Consider the following 24020-nt stretch of genomic DNA (forward strand, 5'->3'; position numbering starts at 1 on the left):
CTTGAAATTCAGGATGAGTGAAATTCTTCTATGACTGCTGTGCCTTCCCGCTCGGTAATTTATACTCTGATATAACTAATTTTTGGTAATTTCCTTAATGTCCTTTTTTGGTATCTGTGCGTCGCACTGCCGGAGCAAGGAAGTGAGCCAAGCTGAAATAACAAGCTGAGCCCCAGGCGCTGATAGTTGCTTTACATGGACGTTCCCATAGCTCGGCTTGTTGTTCCACTTGTTCTTGTTGTTCTTCATGATGGAGTTATTGTTGTTGTTTTTGCTGCTGTTGTTGTTGTTGTTGCTGCTGCTGTAACCCTAAAAGTATTCTGTGCCTGGTTTGGCATGGCGTATGTTTGATAAAAGTTCAAGCCCTGAACTTTGCGCATGTTTAAACAACGCAAACGCAAAAATGCTGCTGGCTATTTTAGTTGCAGTCCCCGCCTCCTCAAGCCCCTGCACAACACCGCACCCATCCTGTCAGCCATTGTTATTTGGCAAAAGTTTGCGAGCGGCTCATGTGTGTGTAAGTGTGTTTGAGTGTGTATGTGTGTGTGTGTGTATGTGCTTACGGTAAATGTTTCTGTACAGTTTTGGACGCAGACACTGAGCCCCCCAAAATTTAATCTCTTAAAAAGTGTCTAGGCTATGCCCAGCGCATCCTTTTGCCATTGTTGTTGTGGTTGTCGTTGTTGTTGTCGTTGTTGTTGATACGGAAATATTGTTTGTGACGCACTTTTGGCACTAATGTCTGCCGACTTCCGTCTATAGTTTTTTAGTGTTGTTGTTGCTGTTGCCCGGAGCAGCAGCGCCTTAATGCTTTTTAGCAGCTTTTCCTTTTAGTGTTCTGCAGCTTTAGGCTAGGCAACTTGATTACAGTTGATAGTTTTCGGACTGCGTGTTGTTATTTTGTTGTTTTTTTTTTTTTGTGTATGTTAAAAGTCAAAAATGGTTGCGAAAGTGTACAGTTCGGACACAAAGTTACTGGTGAGATAGTGCAGGGACTTTAATTGCATGTGAGCGTTGCAAATCGGGGCTGCGGCTTGTGGAAATTGAAATCATGCTTTGCATTGCATTTTGTTGCACGGTGCTTGGCTTTTGCATGAAGGGTTAAACCTGCAGTCAAATATGCTTTGTGCAAAATAAGACAGGTAGATACAATGACTGTCACACCTCATAAATTTAATGCACTTTCAAACGAACTTGACAAACTCAAAGGTTCTTGAAAAACGTTTAACTAATCTTAAGCTTGCATAATAGTTTTAATTAAATGAGAATAATATTATTAACAAAACACTTGAAAGCCTCATTCAAACAGTTTTCTTCTGCTTTACACAGATTTAAGCCCTTTGTTCCGTTTCAGGTTGTAGACCGCGCATTACTCATACGCAGGGCTGGCTTGTGCTTTCTTCTTACACTTTTAATTTATATTGCACTTAGAACTTTGCACATAAATTTGCCAGCTATTTTGCATACTAGCCGCTTGCTGGCGCCCAATAAATTCGGTCGATGTGTTTCACTCTATTAATAATATCATTTCGGGACAAATTTGTAGTGGGGGCCAATGCTAATGACATGCCCAAACGTTTCCGTAAGTCGTTATCACAAAGGCAAAGTCATTATTATAATGCCAAATAACCCCCGAGAGAGAGAGAGAGAGAGAGAGAGAGAGAGAGAGAGAGAGAGAGAGAGAGAGAGAGAGAGAGAGAGAGAGGGAGTGTCGGAGGCGAGAGCGAGCGAAGCACTAAGCACATCATCTATTTAAAAAGTTGACATAAATACAATTATAGATTTGAGCGCGGGCGCTGCGAAAATGAAGATGAAAATAATAAAATCGAACAAAAATTGATGTCAACTTTCGGTAAGCCGAGAGAACCAAGAGAAGAGCACGGGCGGAGCGTGGAAAATCAACGAAAACTTGAAGACGGCGGCAACGCTGGCGACGACCACGAAGCGGAAATGCCGCCATTAGAAAGAAAGAAAACTGCTGCGCCATTGAGAATTGAACTGCGGGCTTTCAACTTGGCCCACAAGGGGCCAATGGCTGTGTGGGTGTGGAAGTGTGTGGGTGTGGGGCGTAAATGACAAACAAACAAGCGACGTCCGCCTTCTCATCTCTGCGCTCGGCCACGTCCTCGTTCTCGTTGTTGTCGCCGACGTCGTCGACGTCGTCGTCGTCCTGGCGCAGATAAAAAGAATTGTCAAAGCGCCTTAAAAGTATGCAATGCCAGCAAAGTAAGCTGCAAAATCGACAAGTACAATGCTGACAGGCAATTGCTACAGTTTTTTTTTTGCTGTTGCTGTTGTTGTTCCAGTTGTTGTTATTGTAATAATAATATCGATTCGGCATTCTAACTGAAGGTATAAAAATTCACATGGACGTAACAGTCCTGCCGAATGCTGCCTTGTCATCGCCGCCGACCGTCGCCGGAATTCGTTAATAAAATTTTATTGAAATTGTAGACAAGCGGCGAAAAACCGACGAAAACGATGACGACGACGTGCAAAACAAAACCAGAAAAAAATAAAATGAAGCCAGTGAAAGAATGAAAGAAACGAGCCAAAGGCAAAGGCATAGCCCAAACCGAAATCGAAGCCGTGCGCGGCTAGAAAGAAAAGCAATTGTCATCATTGGCACGTAAACGTGGCCAGAGGAAAGGGCAAGGGGTAAGCGGGGTGTTGAAACAGCGAAGGTGGCAGGCGGAAGACCGGAAAAAGGCTGTCCCTTAAAGTTGAAGTGTTTTGGCTGCGCGATAAAAATCTAAAGCCGCCTTCAAGGCGTACCAACAACAATAAGCCCGAAAAATTAAAAAAGGGTTGGGCTTCAGCATAGTTGGAAGCTTTAAGAGCGTGTGCAACACCTGCGGGACTAGTTTCCACAAAATATGCAGCACTATTAACTTAAAAGCAATGCCACAAAAGCCAGCACAGCTGACAGTGCCACAGCGCCTCAAGGTATGCAACAGCAGCCATAGCAGTAGCAGCAGCAGCAGCAGAACAAACAACACAGTAAACTTGACAAGCAGCGCAGAGACAATGCCGCAAAACTTTTGTCACAAAAAAAAAAAAAAAAAAGGAAGAATAGCAACAAAAATTGACAACATTTTTTTTGTTGGCCTGGCAAAGTGAAGTAAATCAGGACAAAAAGCAGACTATTTCAACTATAAATAAAATGCTTATGCCGGAAATGATATCGAAGGAGTTCGTGTTCCTGCTTGAAGTTATTCCCAAAGTATTCTGTTGATTTTAAGGATTGAAATGTTTTCCTTACAATGTACAATAGTTGTTCAAAAATAGATGTACAATTATTTAAAGCCATGAAAATACTAAATTTCTGGATCTAACATGTACGTCTCAGTTATTTTAACTAAATATATTCTTCAAAATGTATTTAGGTAGTTTTGGCAACCCTCATATCAACTTTGAAAAATACTTTAATTTAATTTTCATTCATGCCAGTTAAATATTTGACCAATGCTCTGAGGCCATAACAGATTATTTGGCTTCCTTTATTTTTTTTTTTTTAAAAATCACGTCAGCATTCAATTTCTGGCAAGTTCGTGTGCCTCATTAAAGTTTATGCTCAGACGTTGTCTGCATTCGCATCCGAATTGAAGTTTGCTCATCATTTGCTCTGGTCTCTGGTGCAGTTTCTGCTCCTTCTGCAGCGGCTGCTGTTGCAGTTGCTGGAGGCAGTGGAACGTGCCCATACATTGATGATGCGGCCGCCATTTGTAGTGCGCGCCGTTGTCGATTCAATAAGGTTTGGGCTTATGCAAACAGACGTGCATTAAATTAAGTAGCCGCCGCGTCGGACGCTACTTGCGCTATGTGCTAGTTTGCAGCTTCAAGCACGTAGACAGCGGCCAGGAGGAGCCAAGCAAAAAACGAAGAAAATACAAAAAAAAAAAAAAAAATACTATATATATGTATGCAAAAGACAATGAACGTAAATGCAGCTGGTGAAGCGAACATTCGACAATATTGTTGGAGAGGGGCAGCTGCATGGTGGGCTGGTAGCTTGAATTGGCTGGCTGGCTGTTTGGCCAATGCCTTGGTCTTAAGCAAGTCTATTAAAATTGTTTATAACGTGCTGTTTGGCAAGTTGGGCAGACAGGTCGCCGGTGGCAAGTAGAAAATGGCAACAAATTGCAGCGCAGCTGCAACCGTTTTTATGTTGCATACTTTTTCGGTTGCCGCACGCGTCATGGCCATGTCATTTTTAATGATGCACGCAGCGCGTTTCCTACACAAAAAGCCGGAAGTTTTGCGCTTTTAGCAGCCATCAGATTTTTATGAGCCGCGTCCACGACGAAGCATGATGAAGCAGCAGCCATTACGATGTGCCTTTTATGCGCCTAGGAAATGTGAGATTTTTATTTCGCGCAAAGGACACTTTTTCCCCAGATATTCTTCAGTTACTTCTACTTTATTTTTTTTTGCGACAAGTTTTTAATAAGCAACTTGGCGACTTGGCTTAAATTTCCGGTGACTAAACCAGAAATTTATGACTCCGTTTGCTGCCGCAAGGATCGAGTAATAAGGAGGAGCTGGGCGCGCCAGTGGTTCAGTTTTGGCTTAAACGAAACGTGATGTCAATAGCAAACAGTTTGGCAAAAGGTAGCAAAGGTATCGCCACCTAAAAGTATACTGTGCTTATTTATATACCAATACACACACACACACACGCGCACACCTCACACACTGTCTGGCTTGTGTGTGCGTGAATGTGTGTGTGTCGGTTTGATTGCGTTTTGCCAGCGTCGTGCCAATTTCACTGTCAAGATATTGAAGCAAGAAAATTAGTTTACCGAAAAAGTGGCTTTAGGCAGGCTGCTCTTGCTAGACGCCTGCCCGAGCAGGGTGGAATGCAGAGGCGCCAGTCTGCAGGCAGCGCCAGAAAATTGTATGTGGCAGCCGCTGTTTGGATTTGCGCCGCTGGAGCAAAATTGAAATTGATGGCAGGCTGAGCGAGAATCTCAACGCTGCCAAATCAATACAGAGAGGGGGGCTGCGCTGGTATCGGGTACGTTCTGCCAAGATTGGCCGCCTTGCATGTGTCTAATATGCTAAACATCACTGATTTAGTGGTGGTAATGGTGATTTTGGTGGTCGTCCTGCCACGCCCCTGGGCGAAATGCCGCAAGATTTATGTACTCCACCAAGTCTGTGCCAACATATGTTCAGGCGCTGCGAATGTGTTAAGCAGCAACAAATGAGTTGTGAAAATGCAAGTAACGTAAGCTAACTGCTCGATTAATAAGAGTTTCTATATAAACACATATATAGAAGATGGGCTAAATATATCTAGACCCTCAGCATAATGTAATACAAATATTAAGCTTGTGCAGTCGGGCTTACGACACAAATGCAGCTTAAGGTATATTATATATGTGAATACCAACTTGCCTGTTGGAAAGAGTTTTGAAATTCGGCTTTAGAGTTCTTTAGAAATAAATTTAAACATGCCTATTTTAATATGTCTATTAGCTGTAAGCTTTTAAACTAAAACTCTGGTCTGATTTATAAACAGTTTAACATAAAAAATAAAACTCAAACAGAAAGTAAATCAAATGGTTTTCGAACAGCAAAAACAGGCAAACAGCTTTTGTGCTAAATGAATGGCGACACCTTAAAAATATCCAACGAGTAATTTTGTCACGTCGCGCTCATTATGCTGCTCAAATACAGTTACAGCTACTAATACAAATACAAATACGTGTAACACATGCCGTTTAAAGGCAAACGAAATGCTGCACGGCTATCATCAAAGACATTTCCCAGCTGCCAAAACGCGCATTTAAATTTCAAATTAATTTCACATCGTCATGTGCAAAAAAAAAAAAAGCAGAAGCAAATCTGCAAGCTGACAACTTGCAGAATAAAAAACTGAGTGGGAAATATTGTAAGAGCGCGAGAGAAACAAATGTTGGAGACTGGGCCAGAGAACTGAGGCATCGTTTTCAGGGCAATAAAAGAAACTGAAGCTGAACTGTGAAAAAGATGTAAAAAATGCCAATGCCAACGCATCGCGGCACGTAAATACGTTCCGAGGGGTCCGTACCAAAATGATATGCGCGCTGCCAACCTGTTTTCGCAGTCAGTCAGAAACGAGCGGCGGCAGCGCCATAAAATATGCAAAAGAAACAAATTTTTCTGCGCGAGTTTCGTGCTGTTTTTTCATACCCAGTACGCAAAAATGCATAAAAACGGGTTTAATAAGAAACCAGAAATATACAGTCTCTCGTTATCGTTTCAGAGATTTGATAATCAGGTCTCTATGGCCTTGCTTAAAATATTGAATGTTATCTTTTATAGAATATAAAATATTTAAGTTTAATTAAGAGAAAACGTATTCCTAAGCTAAGCTCGTTGGAAGGTGTGTAGTCAAGAGGCTCAAGAGAAGATCGTTTAAGTACCTCATCCAAGCACGACACATTTAATTCGAATCAATAAGAATTTACAGGGTATCTAGCAGTTGCGCACTTGCTTTGCCATAGTTTTCGTTGTGGCTCATGGCTGAATTGGCGCAACATATGCCAAGCGCCAAGTGTTATGCTACAGTTTTTGCTTGGGCTGCTTTGTTTTCAGCTCGCATCAATTATGCTTGTATTTATACAACAATTTCGACTCGCAAAGCGTTCAATTTTCGTCAGGCAGACGCATCGCTTAATGTGACTTGACAAAAATGGCGTCCAATATGGCGCAAGTGGGCGGCCACGGCTGGCTGGGGGTGGGCTGTAATGGGGCAGGGCTGGGGCGGTCTGTCTTTACGCTTGAGCGGCACACAAACACACACATATAGATCTTGGCAAGGACTCGCACCTTGGCAAAGCCAAGATGACGACCAGCAGACGCCCGGACTCAGTTTCTATTTTAATTCACACGCCATTGTTTGCCTGTTGTTGTTGTCGGTTGTTGTTCGCTGTTGCTGCTGAGCGCCTAAAAGTAGACGAAGTTGAATTTCTAATGTGCAGCAGCTGCGAACAATAGAAAACAGGAGAAAACTCACAACGCCTCGCTGTTGCCTGCCAGCCTGATTGTGTTTTCGGCCCTGTCGTTCTTGTTATCGTTGCTGTTATTGTTGTTGTTAGTTGTGAGGGTGTGTGGGTGTGTTAGCGTGTGTATTTTATTCTCCTTGACGCTCTCTAAAGCATGCTTATATACGCGTTTAAGCAATTTTTAAATCTCTGCAGTAAAAACAAGCAACGCCTTATACATACACGCGAACCCACTTAAAGCACCTGATATGCAGCTACGTAAAAACTTAAGCAAGTAATTTGATAGTATTTATATAATTATAGAACTTATTGCAAATCCATATAATGAGGCATGGTATATCAGGGCCTTGGCTTGAGTACTTGCTTACTCGAATAATATTTGCTTCGTATTTATTTCTTGTTGCCTTTGTAATTGGATACAAATTAGGCGCTTCCCGTTTACGCATATCCGAGCTTATTAATTTATTATAATCTTGGGAAAGTTTCGCATCGCTTTTGATGTTTTCTGAAGCAGACGCGCTTTTACCTTTGAGTAATTTGAGTGAATTTCAAGTGTTTTTTTTCTGTGCTACCAAAGTAAACAGTTGGTTTGTTGACTTTCAACCAGCTGGCGAATGCAAATGTTCTAAGCAAATGTCAACCCATTTGTGACCGCGCCCACTTTGCAATGCAAACAATTACTGCCCAGAAAAACCAACAACAAGAGCGAGCAAGAAAAAATGCTAATTGCCTAATTTATTCGGCGTTGGCACAGCCAATGTGCGGGCATTTCGCTCTAAGTTTTTGTGTCACATTGGCTGTAATTTAAAATATTTATTTATGTATTTCTCCACCCTCAACTCTCCTCCACACCGCGTCGCTGGTCAGTCACTTGCTTGGATTGCTTTGCAGCTGCTGCTGCTGCTGTTGCTGTGGCTGATGGCCATTTTTGCTTTTGCTGGGCGCTTTTGCGCTTCGCCAATCAAAAGCATTTAGAGAGCCGGCTTTAATGCATGCGCGCGCTTTCATTAACAAGCAGCCACGCCCACTGCCAAAGCGTCCGCTCTTCTAAGCCGCATTTACACACAACACTCACACACACACACACAGACACCTAGTGGGGGCAAAAAAAATCGCGTCAGCGGCTTATGCAAATGTGTGGAAAAAAGCGAATGTTGTGCTGAGTGAATACGAAATTATTGTTTACAACTGTAAACTTTTCAATACCCTACAACAAGACAGAGACCATGCGACCAGGTCAAGCATACGAATCGATGCAATCTACTAGATATTTTAACTTTCGAGGATTTATCATAAACAGTTATTTTTAATATCACTTTAGCAAGAGTATAAGCAGACCAATTGATGGTACTCATCAGACATCTCGCTTTTATATAGAGCTCTTTTCGAGAACTTAACATCAATATGAATGAAATACTATAGAATTTATTTGTAATGCATGTTTCAAAGCTGTCCCCTAAACTTGGTATTAATATTAATATATACAATATGGCTATCATTACAAGAACAACATTCAAACAAGAGCATCAAAATTTCTTCGAGGTCAACTACTTTAATTGGTTAGATAAAAAGAGTATGCAACGCTTCGGCTTGGCGCAATATATGCTTTGTGCAGTTTTTTTCTGAGAGGGCTTCTGTTTAGAAAACGCTTGCAAACCGCACTAAAAGCGACTTATAACATGTTGAGTGCCAGAGGATTAACGGCAAGCCGAATGCATGTTGGGTGGGCCAAATAGAAACTGTCCATGCTGCCCAGCGCCGAGCAGATCTGGTTGCCGGACTGTAAATTCCTTTTTAATGAGTGGTGGTTGCCCAATGTGCGTCAGTGGGACTCGGGGGACGGGGGCGTGGCGTCCATAAGCTGCTTAAGGTTTGGCGTAATCAAAAATTTTTTAAAAGCTTTTTGTGGTACATCCACATGAAAGCCAAGCCTGTTCGTCGAAACCAGAGCAGAGCACTGATGAGATGTGGGACGTTCGGTGCGGCGGGGCGGGTAGAGCCCGAAAAAAACTTTGTTAAGCTTGAAATTAACTTGCGGCTTGTCTGCCGCCGCTGCTGTTGCCGCTGCTGTTGCTGCTGCTGTGCCAACTTTGACGCCTGCAGGTAGGCAATCAATTTTTTTGTTCTCATGTTGTTGTTGTTGTTGCACTTGGCAATTTGGCTCTGTATAATTAATATATGCAGGAGCTAAAGTGTAGCATACTTTTGGGCAAGCTACTAAAAATTTTATACAACAGCTGCCGCGTCGTTTTGCGCTAATTACCTGGCTACCAGGACCAGAGTCGTAATGCCAAATTGCAATTACAACTGCCAACTTGGCAGCCGCACACCCCGCCATGCCTAACTGACATTAAAATGCTTAATGTGCAGGCAGGTAAGAAATAAGTAGAAAAAAACAACAAAATTACGCGCTTTTAAAATTACAAAAATAAAAAACAGAAATTGCTGCGCTCATTTTCTTCCTCTCCAACCTCTCTGTGCACACTTTCAGTTTTTTTTTTTTGCCTTCACGCTAGCTAGCAATTTGCCAGAGTCGTCTTTTGGGGGCGTTCTTGTTGCTCCTGATGCTGCTCATCTTAAAAATTGCCCAGGTGAAAAATTGCAGCTGTCGTTGTTAAGCTGTACGGCCCGTGGGCTTGGGTGTGGGCGCAGCAGTTCATGTAATGCTCCCGGCCAGACTGGCACTGGGAATAATTCAGAGTGAAGTGCAGTTGATTGTAGGCCTGCAGCAGTGCAGCAGGTTAGCGACCAGTCGGGTCAGTCCCTCGTCTAGCGCAAGAATTGTTGCGAGTCGTTAATTAGAAAGAAGCCAAAAGGCAAGCAGAGCATGTCAGAGCATAAAAAATAGCCATGAAGAGCATATGGTTGCCTCAGCAAAAGAAAAGTCGGATATCAGCATAAAATTACTGTTGTATTAGATCGGTTATAACGGACTCACACACACACACACAACACCTCGGGACACGCTTTGATTTTCTGCAATCAGCTGTAAAATTTGACGAATTGAAATTGACTTAAGCCGGGGTCCAACTGTTTGCTTGATTTGGATTGCATTTGGATTTATATTTGGGTCTGAGCATTGCCGTTTCTGCTTGGCTTTATTTATATTGGATTGTAGTTGCGCCCCACTTGCGGCTATGTTTTTGAAGTTTTTACCCGTATATTTGTGAAGCACTGATGCCTGATGAACGCTGCGGCAGGGGCATCGCTCATCGTATTGCCTGAAGTCTCCATTTTTGGGGTTGCGTTTGTTTGCCTGTTTTACCGGAAAGTTGTGTTATTGTAAAAAATGTGTTTGTCCTGCGGCATGGTTGCATTGATTTTGCTATTCCTCCCAAGCCAAGCGAAGCTATGCTTTGGCGTCAGCCAGCTGTAATTACGCGACGGCGCTGAGCTGGCGCCATCATCATCATCAGGATCTTCATTATCATCAAGAAGTTCCGCCTAAGCAAACACATGATTTGGCTAGGGGGCGCAGGCAGCGCAAGCCGGGTCGTTTGTTTAAAAACGCATCTAAATTGCAAATTAAGCAACAAATTTCATCAACAATATTTGAATTTGAATTTAAATGCGACAACGAGTTGGGCAACACGACTGAGAAGCGCGTAGAGAGGCGGCAGCGAAAGCAAAGCCCGCAAATAGATACACACACACACACACATATACACAATCACATAAACCGAAAATGGAAAATTCGCCTTCGCCTTCGCCTTTCGTAAAGCCAGGCAGCAATCTGAGTGGTAAATAAAGCAGCAGGCAGGACTTGGAGGATGAGCCCAAAGAGGAGAAAGCGGCCAGGATACTCGTACAGAGTACTTGCTCTGCACTCTCACACAGAAAGAGAGCGCAGAGGGAAAGAGAGTTGACTTGGAAACGAACTGTTCGCTGCACTGATGTAAACACCAAAAATACAACAATGGCAACCATTTCAGTTTGCTTTAATCCCTCCCCGCCCGTTGGCGCACGCTCGTTGACTGGTTTTGTATATTTGCCTGTGTTGTTTGTCAAAAGAAGCAATTTACGTGCAAAATAACTCAAGTGTCATGCAAATTTCATTTATTTTCGCACAAGAAAAAATAATTCCCGCACCGCGATGAGGCCAGAGCAAGCAACGTTGTCATAGAGCACATAGTACACATACACACGCCTCTACAGACATGCATACATACATATATAAGTGTGTGTGTGTGTAGATTTAAATGTATATGTAGTTATATGGCATTTTCTTACAAAATGTCTGTATAATGAAGTCACTCGTCGGAACAAAATCGTTGCACAAAGGCAAGAAACAACTTTTAGGCGGCTTCTCGGTTGTCAAACAATTTGATGCTGCGATTTGTGTTTTTTTTCTTGGGTTTTCTTTTTTTTAGAAAATTGGAGCCGAGTGTGCTCTTGATTTTCCATTGAAGTGGTTCACAGGAGAATATAATAATAATAATTTCTGCTCGCTATTTAATTTAATTCGAATTTATTTAAAGGAGGCGGGCAACGCAAAGTTGGGGTCTTGTCACTTGAAGCTTAAATCAAGTTTGTTAAGTACTTTTGCGCAACAACAACAACAAACAATAAACAACAAAGTACAAAGAGCTGTACAACCGCTGTACAGCAAACAGGCAGAGCCTTAAGTACTTCAGGTTGGAAATTTCATTAGTTTGACATTGTAAGCACACACACACAGGCACACAAGTGCATGTCCATGACAAATGAGAATAAAATTGTGTGAAACGTGAATAAAAATAAAGGAAATATAAGCTCGACAAATATTTAGGTCTTCATGTTTTTAACTTGCCAACTTGGCCAACCAACACAAATCGGCGTGGGAAATGACAGCAAGGCGACAACTTCAACATCAACGTCAACTTTAATTTCAAACTCGAACTCAAACCTAAACTCAAATTCCAATTCAAATTCAAATGTTGTTTCGCGGCAGACACGTCAGTTTAATTGAAATTATGTGGGCATTATATATATATACTTCATTTGTCAGTTGAAGTTGAAAAATAAAATGTAAAAAGAGAACTTGCTGATAATTTTCCTTGACATTTAAGCATTAAGCAGATTATATATTCAACATATATTTTCAGTATGTACTTATATCAAATGTTCTTGCGGCACTTACCGGCATAGTTTGGCTTCCGTGTAAATTGGTTATTGCTGATTGAGCCTCCTGTTGGGAACCGAATTTAACGAAAGCGCAGCCTGAAAGTAAACCAAGTAAAATATTTTAGTATACACTCAAATATAAATATTTCAAAAAACAATTCAATTTGCGGATTTTAAAACTGATTTATTTTCAGTTCGCATATTCAGCGAAGCAGCTTGAACCTACATTTTCTGTTTAAGAGAGCTGTTTAATGACAAGACTCATGTGAAACTGTTGCAGAATGCTGCCACACATGTGCGCAGCATTTAAATAAAATTTTAAGTGCAATTAAAAAACATTTTCGCCAACGCACAAGAATCGCTCGGTGCGCTCTACCATGGAAAACCAACATGAAGCGCCATCATCCGAGCATTGGCATCCGAGCATCATTCCAGCAGCAACAGCAGCGCTTCACTTGGCCCATTATATAACAATAATAGTCGGCCGGACGGTGAATGAAAAATTCAAACCAAAAAATACATTGCACTTGGCGCTCATTATTTTGTAATTTGTGCGCCAGCTGCTTGGGGGCGCTGCCAATGGGGCGTGGCCAGGCAGCATGTTGGCGCAGCCATTGGGGCATCATGAGCATAATTATTAAAAAAAAATCATTTATGCTAATTTAATATACAGGCAATAACCACAAAAATGTACAACAACAAAAATGGCCAATTTTTTTTCTTGTTTCAAATAAGAAACGTTGCTTTAAATGAGGTTTTTGTTTAAAATGCGATGGTGGGAGGCGATTCGCAAAATGAATGATATATAACATGAGATTTAAATGAAATACGAGAAAAAATATATCTATGTTAGATGACAGCTTCTAGACGAAAACGTTAAATATTTAATACAAAAACTAGTTGCAAACGGCAGAAAATACTAGGCAAATAATAATAATAAATAATTAATGGTATATTTTATACATTTATTAAATAAAATATATAAAAAACGTAACCGTTTTAGTAATGGGAATAACTCCGCAAAATATTTGAAAATCATTATTTTAATTTAAATATTGACATTCACATATTTTGCTTTATACAACATTGATATTTAAGTAATACAATAATTAATAAGTTGACATTTTACAGCAAAAAAATCAAATTTCATACAAAATAATAAGACTTGGCCATTTGGAAGGGATTTTTATTCCCATTTGGAGAAAGTTTACACTTCGAGGGCGCCCAAGCCCTAAGAAATTAATCTAGGCCTTCGGAGTTGATCTCGGCGTATAGGTTAACCTTCACTCGGGCATTGTGGGCAATAAGGGCAACAACAATGTTGAAAATTAAGACCCTCAAGTGGAGGAAAGCAAACAAAAACAGAAATATACCATCCCCCCTCTATGCGGCAGCTGTTCTGCCTAAATTGCGACTGTGGCTGTTGCTGCCTTTGTAGTTGCCGCTGCTTTAGTAAAAGGTGTGGGGCATGTGGCATGCGGCATGCAGTGCGAGCGCGCAACAAATCCCGCCTAAAACCATGCAACATGCGAGCTGACAAGCCGTAAGGCAGACAAGCGCAAATTTCGCGTGCAAACAGGAACAAGATATTTTTTATTTATTTTTTTTCGCGTTGCAAATGTACAAAAAATACAGTGTAAAAAATTCAAGTGGATTTTTGTTTTGCTGCCACTCTTGTTTTTTCTTTTATTTTTTTTTTGGGTTTTTCATGTTTTGTGTGTGTGTGTGTGTGTGTGCGTTGAAGTGACAAATCCTGAGCCACACAGACAACAGTTGGACAGTCCCACAGGCTGGGCCAGGCATTTGGCAACAGGCGAGGGGGCAAATCAGCGTTGCTAAACAATAAAAAATAAAATATTTTGTTGCCTGTTAATCCACAACATTGCGACGCAGAGAAAAAGAGATCAACAGAGGGGAAAAAATACACGAAAAAATTCTAAATGCCAGGCCGAGCACAAAAAAAAAAAAACAACAACAAAAGCTAAAAAAGCAAAGCAATTGCTAAGCATTTTTGTAAACTTAAATCAAAGTTGATTTTGTGTGCTTTTTTTACCCATTTTTTTTGCTTTGTTTGTAATTTTTGTTGTGTTTTCTTTTTGTTCCATTTTTTGGTCGCTTTTGTTTATGTGAAATTCATTTTTCTTGGCATAACTTGCAAAAAGAAAAATATTTTCCTACGGTCCTGTATACTTTGTAAGTTATGCAATCCTAAAACACCTTCGTTAATTGTGTGCTCTCATATAAAAAAGATAAACTTGAAGGTTTTCAGCTGGCGGTATGCTAGGGTATTCTATTAAAATATATATCTCATCTAAGCTGTGCTTATATCCCGCATCTGTTAAGCCTAACTAACATTACTAATTTGTATTTCATAAAAGGCGTTAAAGGCTATACTTTGTCGACTCGAAGAGATTTTAACTAATTAGCCTCAACTAAAGTACTTCAACATTCATTAAACATAGAAGTTGTTGGCAGTACAACGACTTATACTTATTTAGCTAGACTTTTTCGTAGACTCTTTGATTATTTACCTTTGCAGGACGTCATTTGTCTACGCTGACGCACTAACTCGCATTAAGGCTAATTTGTCGAACTTCAAGTCATTATAATAATTAAAAGTAAATTAGTCAGGCAAAGAGGTAAGGCAGTCAGAGAAAGTCCGAGCTAAAAGTCAACTTTTGCTTTGATGTAAAGACATTGAATTGCATTTACATACAATCAAGTAGAGCGCCGGACACTTGCTACAATTAGGAGTTGAGTCGGGCCGTAGGACCTGCCCTTTAAGCTAACGAAGTGCACGCTTTAATTACTTAAGCGTCGACAAGTTGCAGCTGCAACTGAAACTGAAGCTGCAGAACTGCTGCATTCAGTATTTACCTGCCTGCTATCCCCTGACTTGGCAATTAGTTGAAATTAAAATGTGTGCACTGCCGACAAGTTTTTTAGCGACAGGTTTTTTCCTTAAGCAACTTCCGTTGAAGCATGAAATGAAGCAGCCAACTGTCAGCGCGAGTACTCAGCTCAAAGTCTAATGACACTTTTTAATCAAATATGCTAATGATAATGATAATGCGAAAGCAGCGGGCTCTCATTTAAATGAAACTATCTTGAGTAGTAATGACCAGTTGCAACCTGAGGCTGCATTTACTTGGAAATTAGGAGAAAGCAAGCACACTTTGGATTTATTTAATCCAGAAATATTAGTTTTAATATATAGATAAATATCCACAACCAATCCGACTGCAAAGATAAAAGGACAACTACCAGCTTTCAAACTCTTGAATCACATCCCACACGGACCGAAATGAAGCTGTGCGGTTTCTCCCTTCCTTGGCAACGAAAACACATGCGATTATATTTATGGCACGGATTCACATGGCAGACCCTTAGTGACATTTGCAATACAAATTTCGGAATGCTATTAATGTATGGGCTCTGCCACCGAAAAAATAAACCGGCCATGCTATGAAAAATCGCCGCAGGTCAAACACGTAACCAAATTGTGCAGCAACAGCACCGGCAGCAGCAGGAGCGGCAGCAGCATCAGGAAACAAGGATAACGAGCGTGTTGAGCCCCTGACTGCTGACCATCGTCTGCGGGTCGATACGTTGCTGGGCTGGTCGGTCAGTTCGAGGGTTGGAGAGAGCAGTGCCAAAACGAGAGAGCTGAGGTTGATGCTCGTGTTATGGCTATGGTCATTGCTGGCTTCTGTAGCTGCCGTCCGCCTGCCAGCCTGCCAGCCTGCATGGGACAAGTATTTTAAAATCCAATTAAAAACGCCCAAGTGGGATTTTTCAATCGCTGCCAGCTGCCCCACCGAAGCTGACAACAACAGCAACAGCAGCAGCAGCAGCAGAAGCAGCAACAACAGCGGCGGCAGCAACCGAGCAACAAAGTTGCATTAAGCGCGCTCCGTTCGCAATTCGCAATTTGCCATTCAGTCGCGTCGACGAGTGTGTTTGTCAGTGTGTGTGCATGTGTCTGCATGTGTGTGTGGAACTGGAAGTGGACAGGCGACGTTGGACGGGACCCGTTGATGGCCATTGCATGTTTGCCTCCGGGGCACAAAAGCGTTGCATGAATCTTGTTAGCCAACGTTTACGCTTATTATGCAGCAGCAGCCTTGGCCAGTAGCCAGAAAGCAACGCTATCGAATTTGTTTGATGCATGTGGCACTGTGCTCCAATGATGAGACCTGCCACACACCCAACGCACACACAAACACACACACACACACTCAACCGTATCAACTACATGCGCACACAAACAAGGTAATGCCACACGAGAAGGATGTCAGCAGTTGTTCTTGTTGCTGCTGCTGATGCTGCTACTGCAGCAATTGCAGCTCTGCAAATTGCATTTGCCTCATGACACTCACAGTTGAATGCATTTTGCCATAAATGGGCAACATTTTTCGGACCGCACAACAAAAATCAAATAAACTCGACCAAACATGGTCAACATATGGTATGCGGGTAAAAAGCTAAATAATCAGATTGGCGAAAGCGAATTAGTTACTTTAACTCACGTGGAACTGGTGCTATTGATAAATCGCTTGTAGCAGTAAATTAAACTGATTTTAAAACTGTCTACTTTTATGATATTATGACATTAAATAATACATTTTAGGCATGTTTTTTTATTTTTCCGCAAGTGTTACATTTTAACATTCGCCTACTACCTTAAGCCCTATTTGCACGTTTCAATTTATAAATGAGAATTTCTATACGTACAGTTTTAAAAGGAATTTAAAGCTGTTCGGACGCAAATAAAACTTTCACTCATGCAGTCTTTTGCCTCCACTTTCCAAAATGATTTCCACAAATCATTTCAAGCTCAATATATGACTTCGGCTTGAACTTTTGTCCACAAACTTTGCGGCGCATGTGTCTAATGAAGTCGGCCAACAAACTGCGGAAGCTTATCAATATGGTCAACTACAATTGTAAATAGACTCAACTTGCAAAAGACAAACAAACCAATTTCTGTTCCTTTTTGTCCAGTCTGATCTGAACTGAAATTGAACTCTTTTGGGCTTAACATGAACCTTAACACTCTGCATACAAATCAAAAAGACAGCATATATGAGATTCCTACACACACACATACACACTCACACGCATATCTAGAATCTGCAATGGGACCATTATTCTTGATTTGAGAGGGGAAAAACTTTGGCTAGCATATAAACAAAAGGTAAAAACTTTGTGAAAGCCTACAGAGCCGGCATGAGCCAATGGATTTGGGCAGGATTTGCAACAACAGTTAATAACATTTGGCAAAAAAGAGAAACTTGAGCCTTGGCTACAGCCATGTCCATACAGACTGACTTCATAATACATTTTATTGCCCAACGAACTGATAAACTGTCAAACTGGCTGGCTGGCTGACTGACTGACTGACTGACTGAATGTCTCAGCTGTCCACTTGAACTGAATATGCAAAATAGTTGAAATTTATGCCGTGTGTCTCATGTAATGTAATACATTTTGCACTTTTCCGCAGTCCACTTCTCATTCTGTGTTGCATGAATACATATATTGTAGCATCCGCAGGCGAAATTAAATAAAAATCAGTGACCAGGATATGCAGAGCCAGAGCTCAAATTGCAATTTCATAAGCAATTTACCACACACACACACACACACACACACACACACACACACACACACGATACACGGCAAGAGAGATACACAACTTTTTGTTTGAATGAAATTTGCCTGGGAGCTACAAAAAAGAGAGAAGGAGCGACATTGAAAGAGAGAGAGAGAGGAAAATATGAAAAGAGCAGCTGGACAGGCATTCAGAACTGAAACCGAGTTTTGTCCATTGCAATTGCTGGCCGCAGGGGTGTTCCGAAAAAGGAAAGCTGCAAATTACATTTGAACAAGGCAAAGGCAAGTTGTCTATGGCTTTTGTTGTGGCTCGAACAATTTAATACTTGGCCAGAATGCAGCGTTGACATTTTTATGGCACTCTCGAGTGCGTGTCGCCGGCTAAAAGTGTGTAAATTTGTGCGTGTGTGTGTGACCTCTTTGGCCTTTACAGTTCAAATAATTGTGTGTGTGTGTATGAGTGTGTGTGTGTGCGTGGGTGTGTGTGAGTGTGTGTGACACACAATAAACACCAATTAAGAATATAATATTTTGTGTATACAGACAAACAAATGTCTCCCCTGGCTGGCAAATTGAAAAGCCAAGTCTTTCGCTCTGGACTTTTCCTGCAAGTGCTGTGCAAATAATGCACAAAAGTATGCTAAAAAAATACAAACAAACTGGCGTTGGCTACGATCTGCTGCTGCCAGCTTGAAAAACCTATAACAAAAGCTAAAATATTATTGCTTTCGGGTTTTCGCCCATCCACCACCCACCCACTCGGCAACAACAACAACATCCAACATCTAACAGCCATCGGGCACTGGGCAACCGGCCACTTTACAGGCGGCGCAGAGATACAGTTGGAGAGCAAACCGTAGCCGGCTTGTTATAAGGCATGTTGACAAGCCTCTTTAACAAATGACACCAACAGAGCCAGGACTCGAAGGACCAGACCAGAAGCAGTCAACCAGCCAGTTGGCCAAATAGTCAGGCTCAGAGTCGTAACCGTCCGTCCAATGCGACGCTTTGTGTAACATTTGTTAAGCGCAGCCGAAAAATTTGTTGCTCTTGTTTGGTTGCCAGTTGCCAGTTGCCAGTTGCCGTCTCCAGTTGTTGTCTTGTTGTTATTTACTATTTCGTTGACTTATACGTAAAAGTGTCCGTTTTGTTTAGAACTGGGCGGGGGATACGGCCATCATTCGGTTTGAGCTTTGGGCAACGATTCGAACCGGCTGATGGGCTGTTAACCCTTTCTTTACTGCTTTGGCATTAGAGCTGTGTAAGCTGAAAAGATTAAAATATATCGAAAGAAGGACAGAAAGAGAGAGACATAGAGAGAGAGAGAGAGAGAGAGAGAGAGAGAGAGAAGAAAACAAGCATGTATTTACGCTTATATAAGATGAATTTCCTTTGCATTTATAATTAGGACCGAATTCCTCCATCAAAAGCCATTAACAAACACAATTTGCAATCGCTTTTAAAACCCAACGGCAAACCGACCTTAAATGCGCTTTAAAGCTTAACGAATGCGCGCAAAAAGCGAAAAATCAACCGCCTAAATAAACTCACACAGCAAAGATTTAAAAGCCGCTCAAACCAAAGTAATTTCAGCTTTCAGCCTGGGCAACAGTTTTTGCCAGCGCTCAACGCACCACAAACAAGGTAAATGCTTTTCCAGCAACATCAACAACAAAATCAACTCTGGGTCGGTGGGGATGCAACCGCAACATAATAATTATGCAACAGAAACCGCAATGCATGCGGGGCAGCAACAACAACACAGCAACAGCAACTCACTCGGCTGGTTCAGCTTTTCTGATTTGGTGTCCCGGCCAGCAGGAAAATTGTTTTGCCAGGCGAAAGTGTGAACAAAAAGCTGTTGCGTGTGTTGCAACCAAAAAAAAAAAAGAAGAAATACATAAAAACAGCAACAACAACAACAATAAAACAGGCAACACAACAACGTCAAACCGCAAAGTCAAATGCAACTAAAGCCGCAGAGCACAGTTTGGGGGAGTGCAGAGTGCCGGGTCTGGGGCACTAGTTTGGGGGTTTGCTATAAAGCAGCGCGTGCTATTAAAGCGACTTAGTGAAATTGGAAATGGTTAAGAGAGTTTAGGGGTAGGTTGTCTGACAATAAAGAAGTGTTGCTTTAAAAATGAAATTAAAAAAGAGCAAGGTTGTGCTTGCCGCACGAGCCAAGCGAGAGGATAGAGAAACTAGATCTGAAACTAATCAAATGAAATAGTATTCAGTTAGCGCTATGCAAAAAATGTATAATATAAACTAAAAACTATAATTGATACTAGATAACCTGCAACTGATCCCAGTTATATATGCCAGGAAATACTTGTTGTTAAGTACCTCGTATTTTCTACACCTGTTTTTATTATCCCTTAAACTCATACAAATTAATTAGGATGAATACAACTAACATCAAAATTATGTTCACAAATTATATTCATATAAATATTTGCTTTGAAGCTTAAGGCCTTTGTTTATTAACTAAAAAAATAAATGTGAGAAAGTGCGATTCAATAAAATTAAGATAATTGGTTATAGATATTCTTGAACTGATCCCAGTTGGATTAGCTGAGCTGCGGTCAATATATTCTACGGAATACCTGTTGTTAAGTACCTCGTATTTTCTACGCTTGTCCTGGCTGTTTTACTTGCTGCACAGACCGCTACACTTGTAGCCTTAGTCGATTTATTTGTGCACTTATTTAGCACAAACACACAAAAGCTCCGCAAATAAAGCCGCATAACTTAATAGCGGCTCGCTTCATTTGAAGTTTATTGCGGAGTGTGACCAGGGAGCACAACAGAGCCAGTCGGAACAGGGCAAGAAAAATCAATTTAGCTCGGCTTAACTTGAACATCAAAGCGTAAGAACAAGGTGAGGGCTGGGCAAGGACAGTGCGACGGCAGAGCCAAGGCAGGTACGCTGTATACGCTTTAAGCCTAATAAAGTGCGCGCCCAAAAGCACGCAGCATCCATTTTGTTATTGTTGTTGTTCTAGCTGCCTTGTTTTATTCGAGCCCAGGTAGAGAAGCTAATTGTATTGCGCAACGGAATTAGATTGCATGGATTTGTATGATTGAAAAGGGCAAGCAATAGCCCAAAAGGGAAGGCCAAGAGAGATAGACAGAGAGAGAGAGAGAGAGAGAGAGAGAGGTTCCTCTAGGAGCAGCAGCTGGCAACTAAAGCTGGAAGCCAGTGCATAAATTGTGCGCCCAAGACGCGCACATTATTCATTTTTAATGCGCCCGTGAGGCGACCACAACAATTTGGCCACATGTAAGCACAGCTACTTGGCCATAATTGCCAGGGACAGAAGACAAGGGACAGGGCTAGAGCAGCGGCAAGCGGGACAGAACAAGACGACATGGCTGCACTTAAGACGCAGCAGTTACCAGATGTGGATGCGGGGCGGAGGCATCATTAAAATGAGTTAGCGCTGTGGGCACAGTACAAGCGCATGAGCAGTAGCAGAAGAAGCAGAAGAAACAGAAGACGAGACCCGGGACTCCGTCTCGACATCGCTGGGTTTGGTTGTCTGGTTTCCAGTTGGCCTTTTGGGTGCAATTTTCAGGTAGTGGCAGCAATTAAGCCAAGAGGTAGATTAAGTTTAAGCTGCGGTAGCTGCACTCCTTGTGGTTGCTGGCACGCCACGCCACGCCAAGCCCCGCCTCGGTCCGCCTCAGCTGCGTTTGACAGGCGCAGCGACCAACTGCGCATTGCATGCTTCGAGGCAGAGTCGCGAAGCCCTTGCAAGGCATACTAAATCTAGTTAACAAAAGAAAAGGCTTTAAGCCAGAAACGCTTTAGAGGGTAACACATTGTAATGGGGCAACATTTGCAGCGGCCTTAAATTTAGAAACTACAAACGATCAACGTGAACAAATTAAAATTTTTTAATTTTCGTACTCTTTTAACAAGCTTGCAAATTGATTATTTTGTTCTACAATTCATTTACAAACGACTGCTGTGGGTTTGGCGCGTGAAATAGTTGCTGAAGCTTAGCAATATTTTAGCTGCATTACGCAAAAATGTTTTTGTTGTTGTTGTTGCTGTGCAGCATTGAAACGTGTACTCGGATTTCTAGCTATGGATCCATGCGTCCATATGCATAAAATGCGCTTTGGCCGTGTCCTGTGGATGTGGCAAACAAAACGTGCCGCTTGCAAATTGTACAACAACCAATTAAAATGCATAACTCGATTTAAAGTTTACATAACATTTTGCTAAATTACAGGTTGGCCCCAACCGTCGTCTCTGGCTTATATAAGTGGCCAGCCAGCCAGTCAACCAACCGTATAGCGGCTCACCCCTCCCAACACCGCCCGCTGAAACCCCAGCCGCAACTCAACAGCTCAGCTTGCAATGGGGCTTACAATGTCTGTCAATTGTTGTTGTTGTTGCTGTCGCTGCTGTTGCCTGGGAAACATGCAATTAAAAGCGATATTGAATTTTGTTACGCTATGCGCTCGAGTGTACGATTATATAGTTGTTGTTGTCGCTGTTGCTTTTGCTGCTCTATGGCGTATATTTAATTTGAGCAAAAGCTAAAATAATTCGTTTTGTGATTGGCATAAGTTATTCAATATCAAAACAACCCACAAATTATGCATTATTAAATCTGCCAATGGTTATGCCCAACAGAATTCGCTAAATCTAACATGTTCACATAATATATCAAAATTTCGAAAACCATATACATATATGTGTCTTTTGAGTTTCCCTTTTGGTCCCACAGGATTACATGTTGTTGAATTATGACAGCTGGCATTAAAACTAGATATTATGGAAAATCTTTAGCAATAGTAGGTACTTTTTATAGTTTTAAAGGCATATTGGTTTACCATTTCTAAATATTTCTATAACTCTTGCAACATATGCTTACCTAATGTTTAAAGTCATCTAGGATCTGCTTTCTTATTTATAGTATAATACGATGATCAACATTGAAGCTCTTGCTTTTTCAACAGTCTAATAGAATTATCAAAGGGCATTCAACGACCTCTACGTAATCTGCTCCTCCCAAAGGATGATTGCAATCATCATCCAATGATCAACGACCTCTCTCTTTCTATATGTATAGCTGCCCCCATTTCTATTGTTGTTGCCAAATCGTTGTTCTACCCTAATTTATGGCTATTATGCCATACCAGAGAGTACTTGACAGAGGCAAAAGTAGACTGAAGCGCTGCCAGATGTTGCCTGGTGCGTTGGCGAGGAGGAGGTGAGGCAGTGGGTGTGATGCATTTATAAATCTTCATTGTTGGCCAGCTGTAAAGTAGCACAGACAACAACCGAAATGCGGCAGCAGCAGCTATTTTTCTGAGCCATATGACCAGGTCCCCCTTTGTGTGAGCTAAAAGCAACATCAATTTGCATGAAATATATGTGTTTGAGTGTGTGCGTGTGGGTGTGAGTGCGTGTTGGTGTGTGTGTGGTCTGCGTATGCACATGCAATTACAAAAACACACGGAGCGTTGAGTACGTGCAAATCTGACCAAAAATTTAAATTGAAGTTTAAATTCTGGCAAATATTGTTGATGATGATGATGTATGAAATCTCAATCCACATGTGTCGCTGCGTGTGTGCGTACGTGTGTTGTGGTTGTGCATACTGTTAGGGTGTTTGTATAGCCCGACACAGGCCTTCTCTCAACATCGCTGTCATCTCTCTCAGTCTCTGGAGGCCATTTTTTTGGGGTGAAAACAAGTATATCGAATTTTAATTACATTTGCCTGCCTGCCGCATGGCAACTGCTTGTGTGTGTATAATCGTATGTGCGTGTATGTGTGTTGGTTTATTGCAAATTTTTCATTGCCGACCAACAGCACGGAAATATGATTTTTGATTGAGTGCCCAGAAACAGGAATAGACACAGCAAAACTGGAGAACGACTCTTTAGCTTAGACAATTTTCTACTTATGCTGGTAATATATTTTTCGCAAATTTGAGAAAACGCATTTTCTCGGTCGTCATCGTCTCATAATCTTATTTGTGCACGCTCATGTGCGTAATTTCCCATAGCATACTATCTGAACCATCCCAAATGGCATATTATTTATTGAAAATGCCTGTCCAGTGGCTAACCAAAGCAAACTCTTTGAGCCAATTTCAGTTATTATACCATGCAAATATCATAGGCCTACAATTGAAAGAGTAGAGAGCAGACATCAAGTGTGTGGTGCGTGTTGTGTGTTGTGTGTTGTGTGTTGAGTGCGTCCTGTGTGGGAGCTATCATTAAAGCTTTTCCTGCTCAATCGCATTAATATGCAGTGTTCGCTGTCAATTTGGTTTCCCGTCGAAC

General features: G+C 41.6%; 1 protein-coding gene across 9 annotated transcripts in view; it reads right to left on the reverse strand.

Annotated features, from left to right (window-relative positions):
• The window catches only part of LOC115770040 (CUGBP Elav-like family member 4), a 163698-nt gene that overhangs the window by 54294 nt on the left and 85384 nt on the right, over positions 1-24020 (reverse strand). For 8 of the 9 annotated variants that reach the window (XM_030715113.1, XM_030715110.1, XM_030715112.1 and 5 more), the window contains one exon: positions 12112-12191. In XM_030715113.1, the coding sequence (XP_030570973.1) occupies positions 12112-12191 (80 nt within the window). Of the gene's footprint in view, positions 1-12111; positions 12192-16624; positions 16703-24020 lie in introns of those variants that run through there. The other variant, XM_030715115.1, reaches the window with a different exon arrangement.

This window comes from Drosophila novamexicana, unplaced genomic scaffold, assembly GCF_003285875.2.
Source record: "Drosophila novamexicana strain 15010-1031.04,08,12 unplaced genomic scaffold, DnovRS2.1 tig00004555-arrow-pilon, whole genome shotgun sequence".
Lineage (NCBI taxonomy): Eukaryota > Metazoa > Arthropoda > Insecta > Diptera > Drosophilidae > Drosophila > Drosophila novamexicana.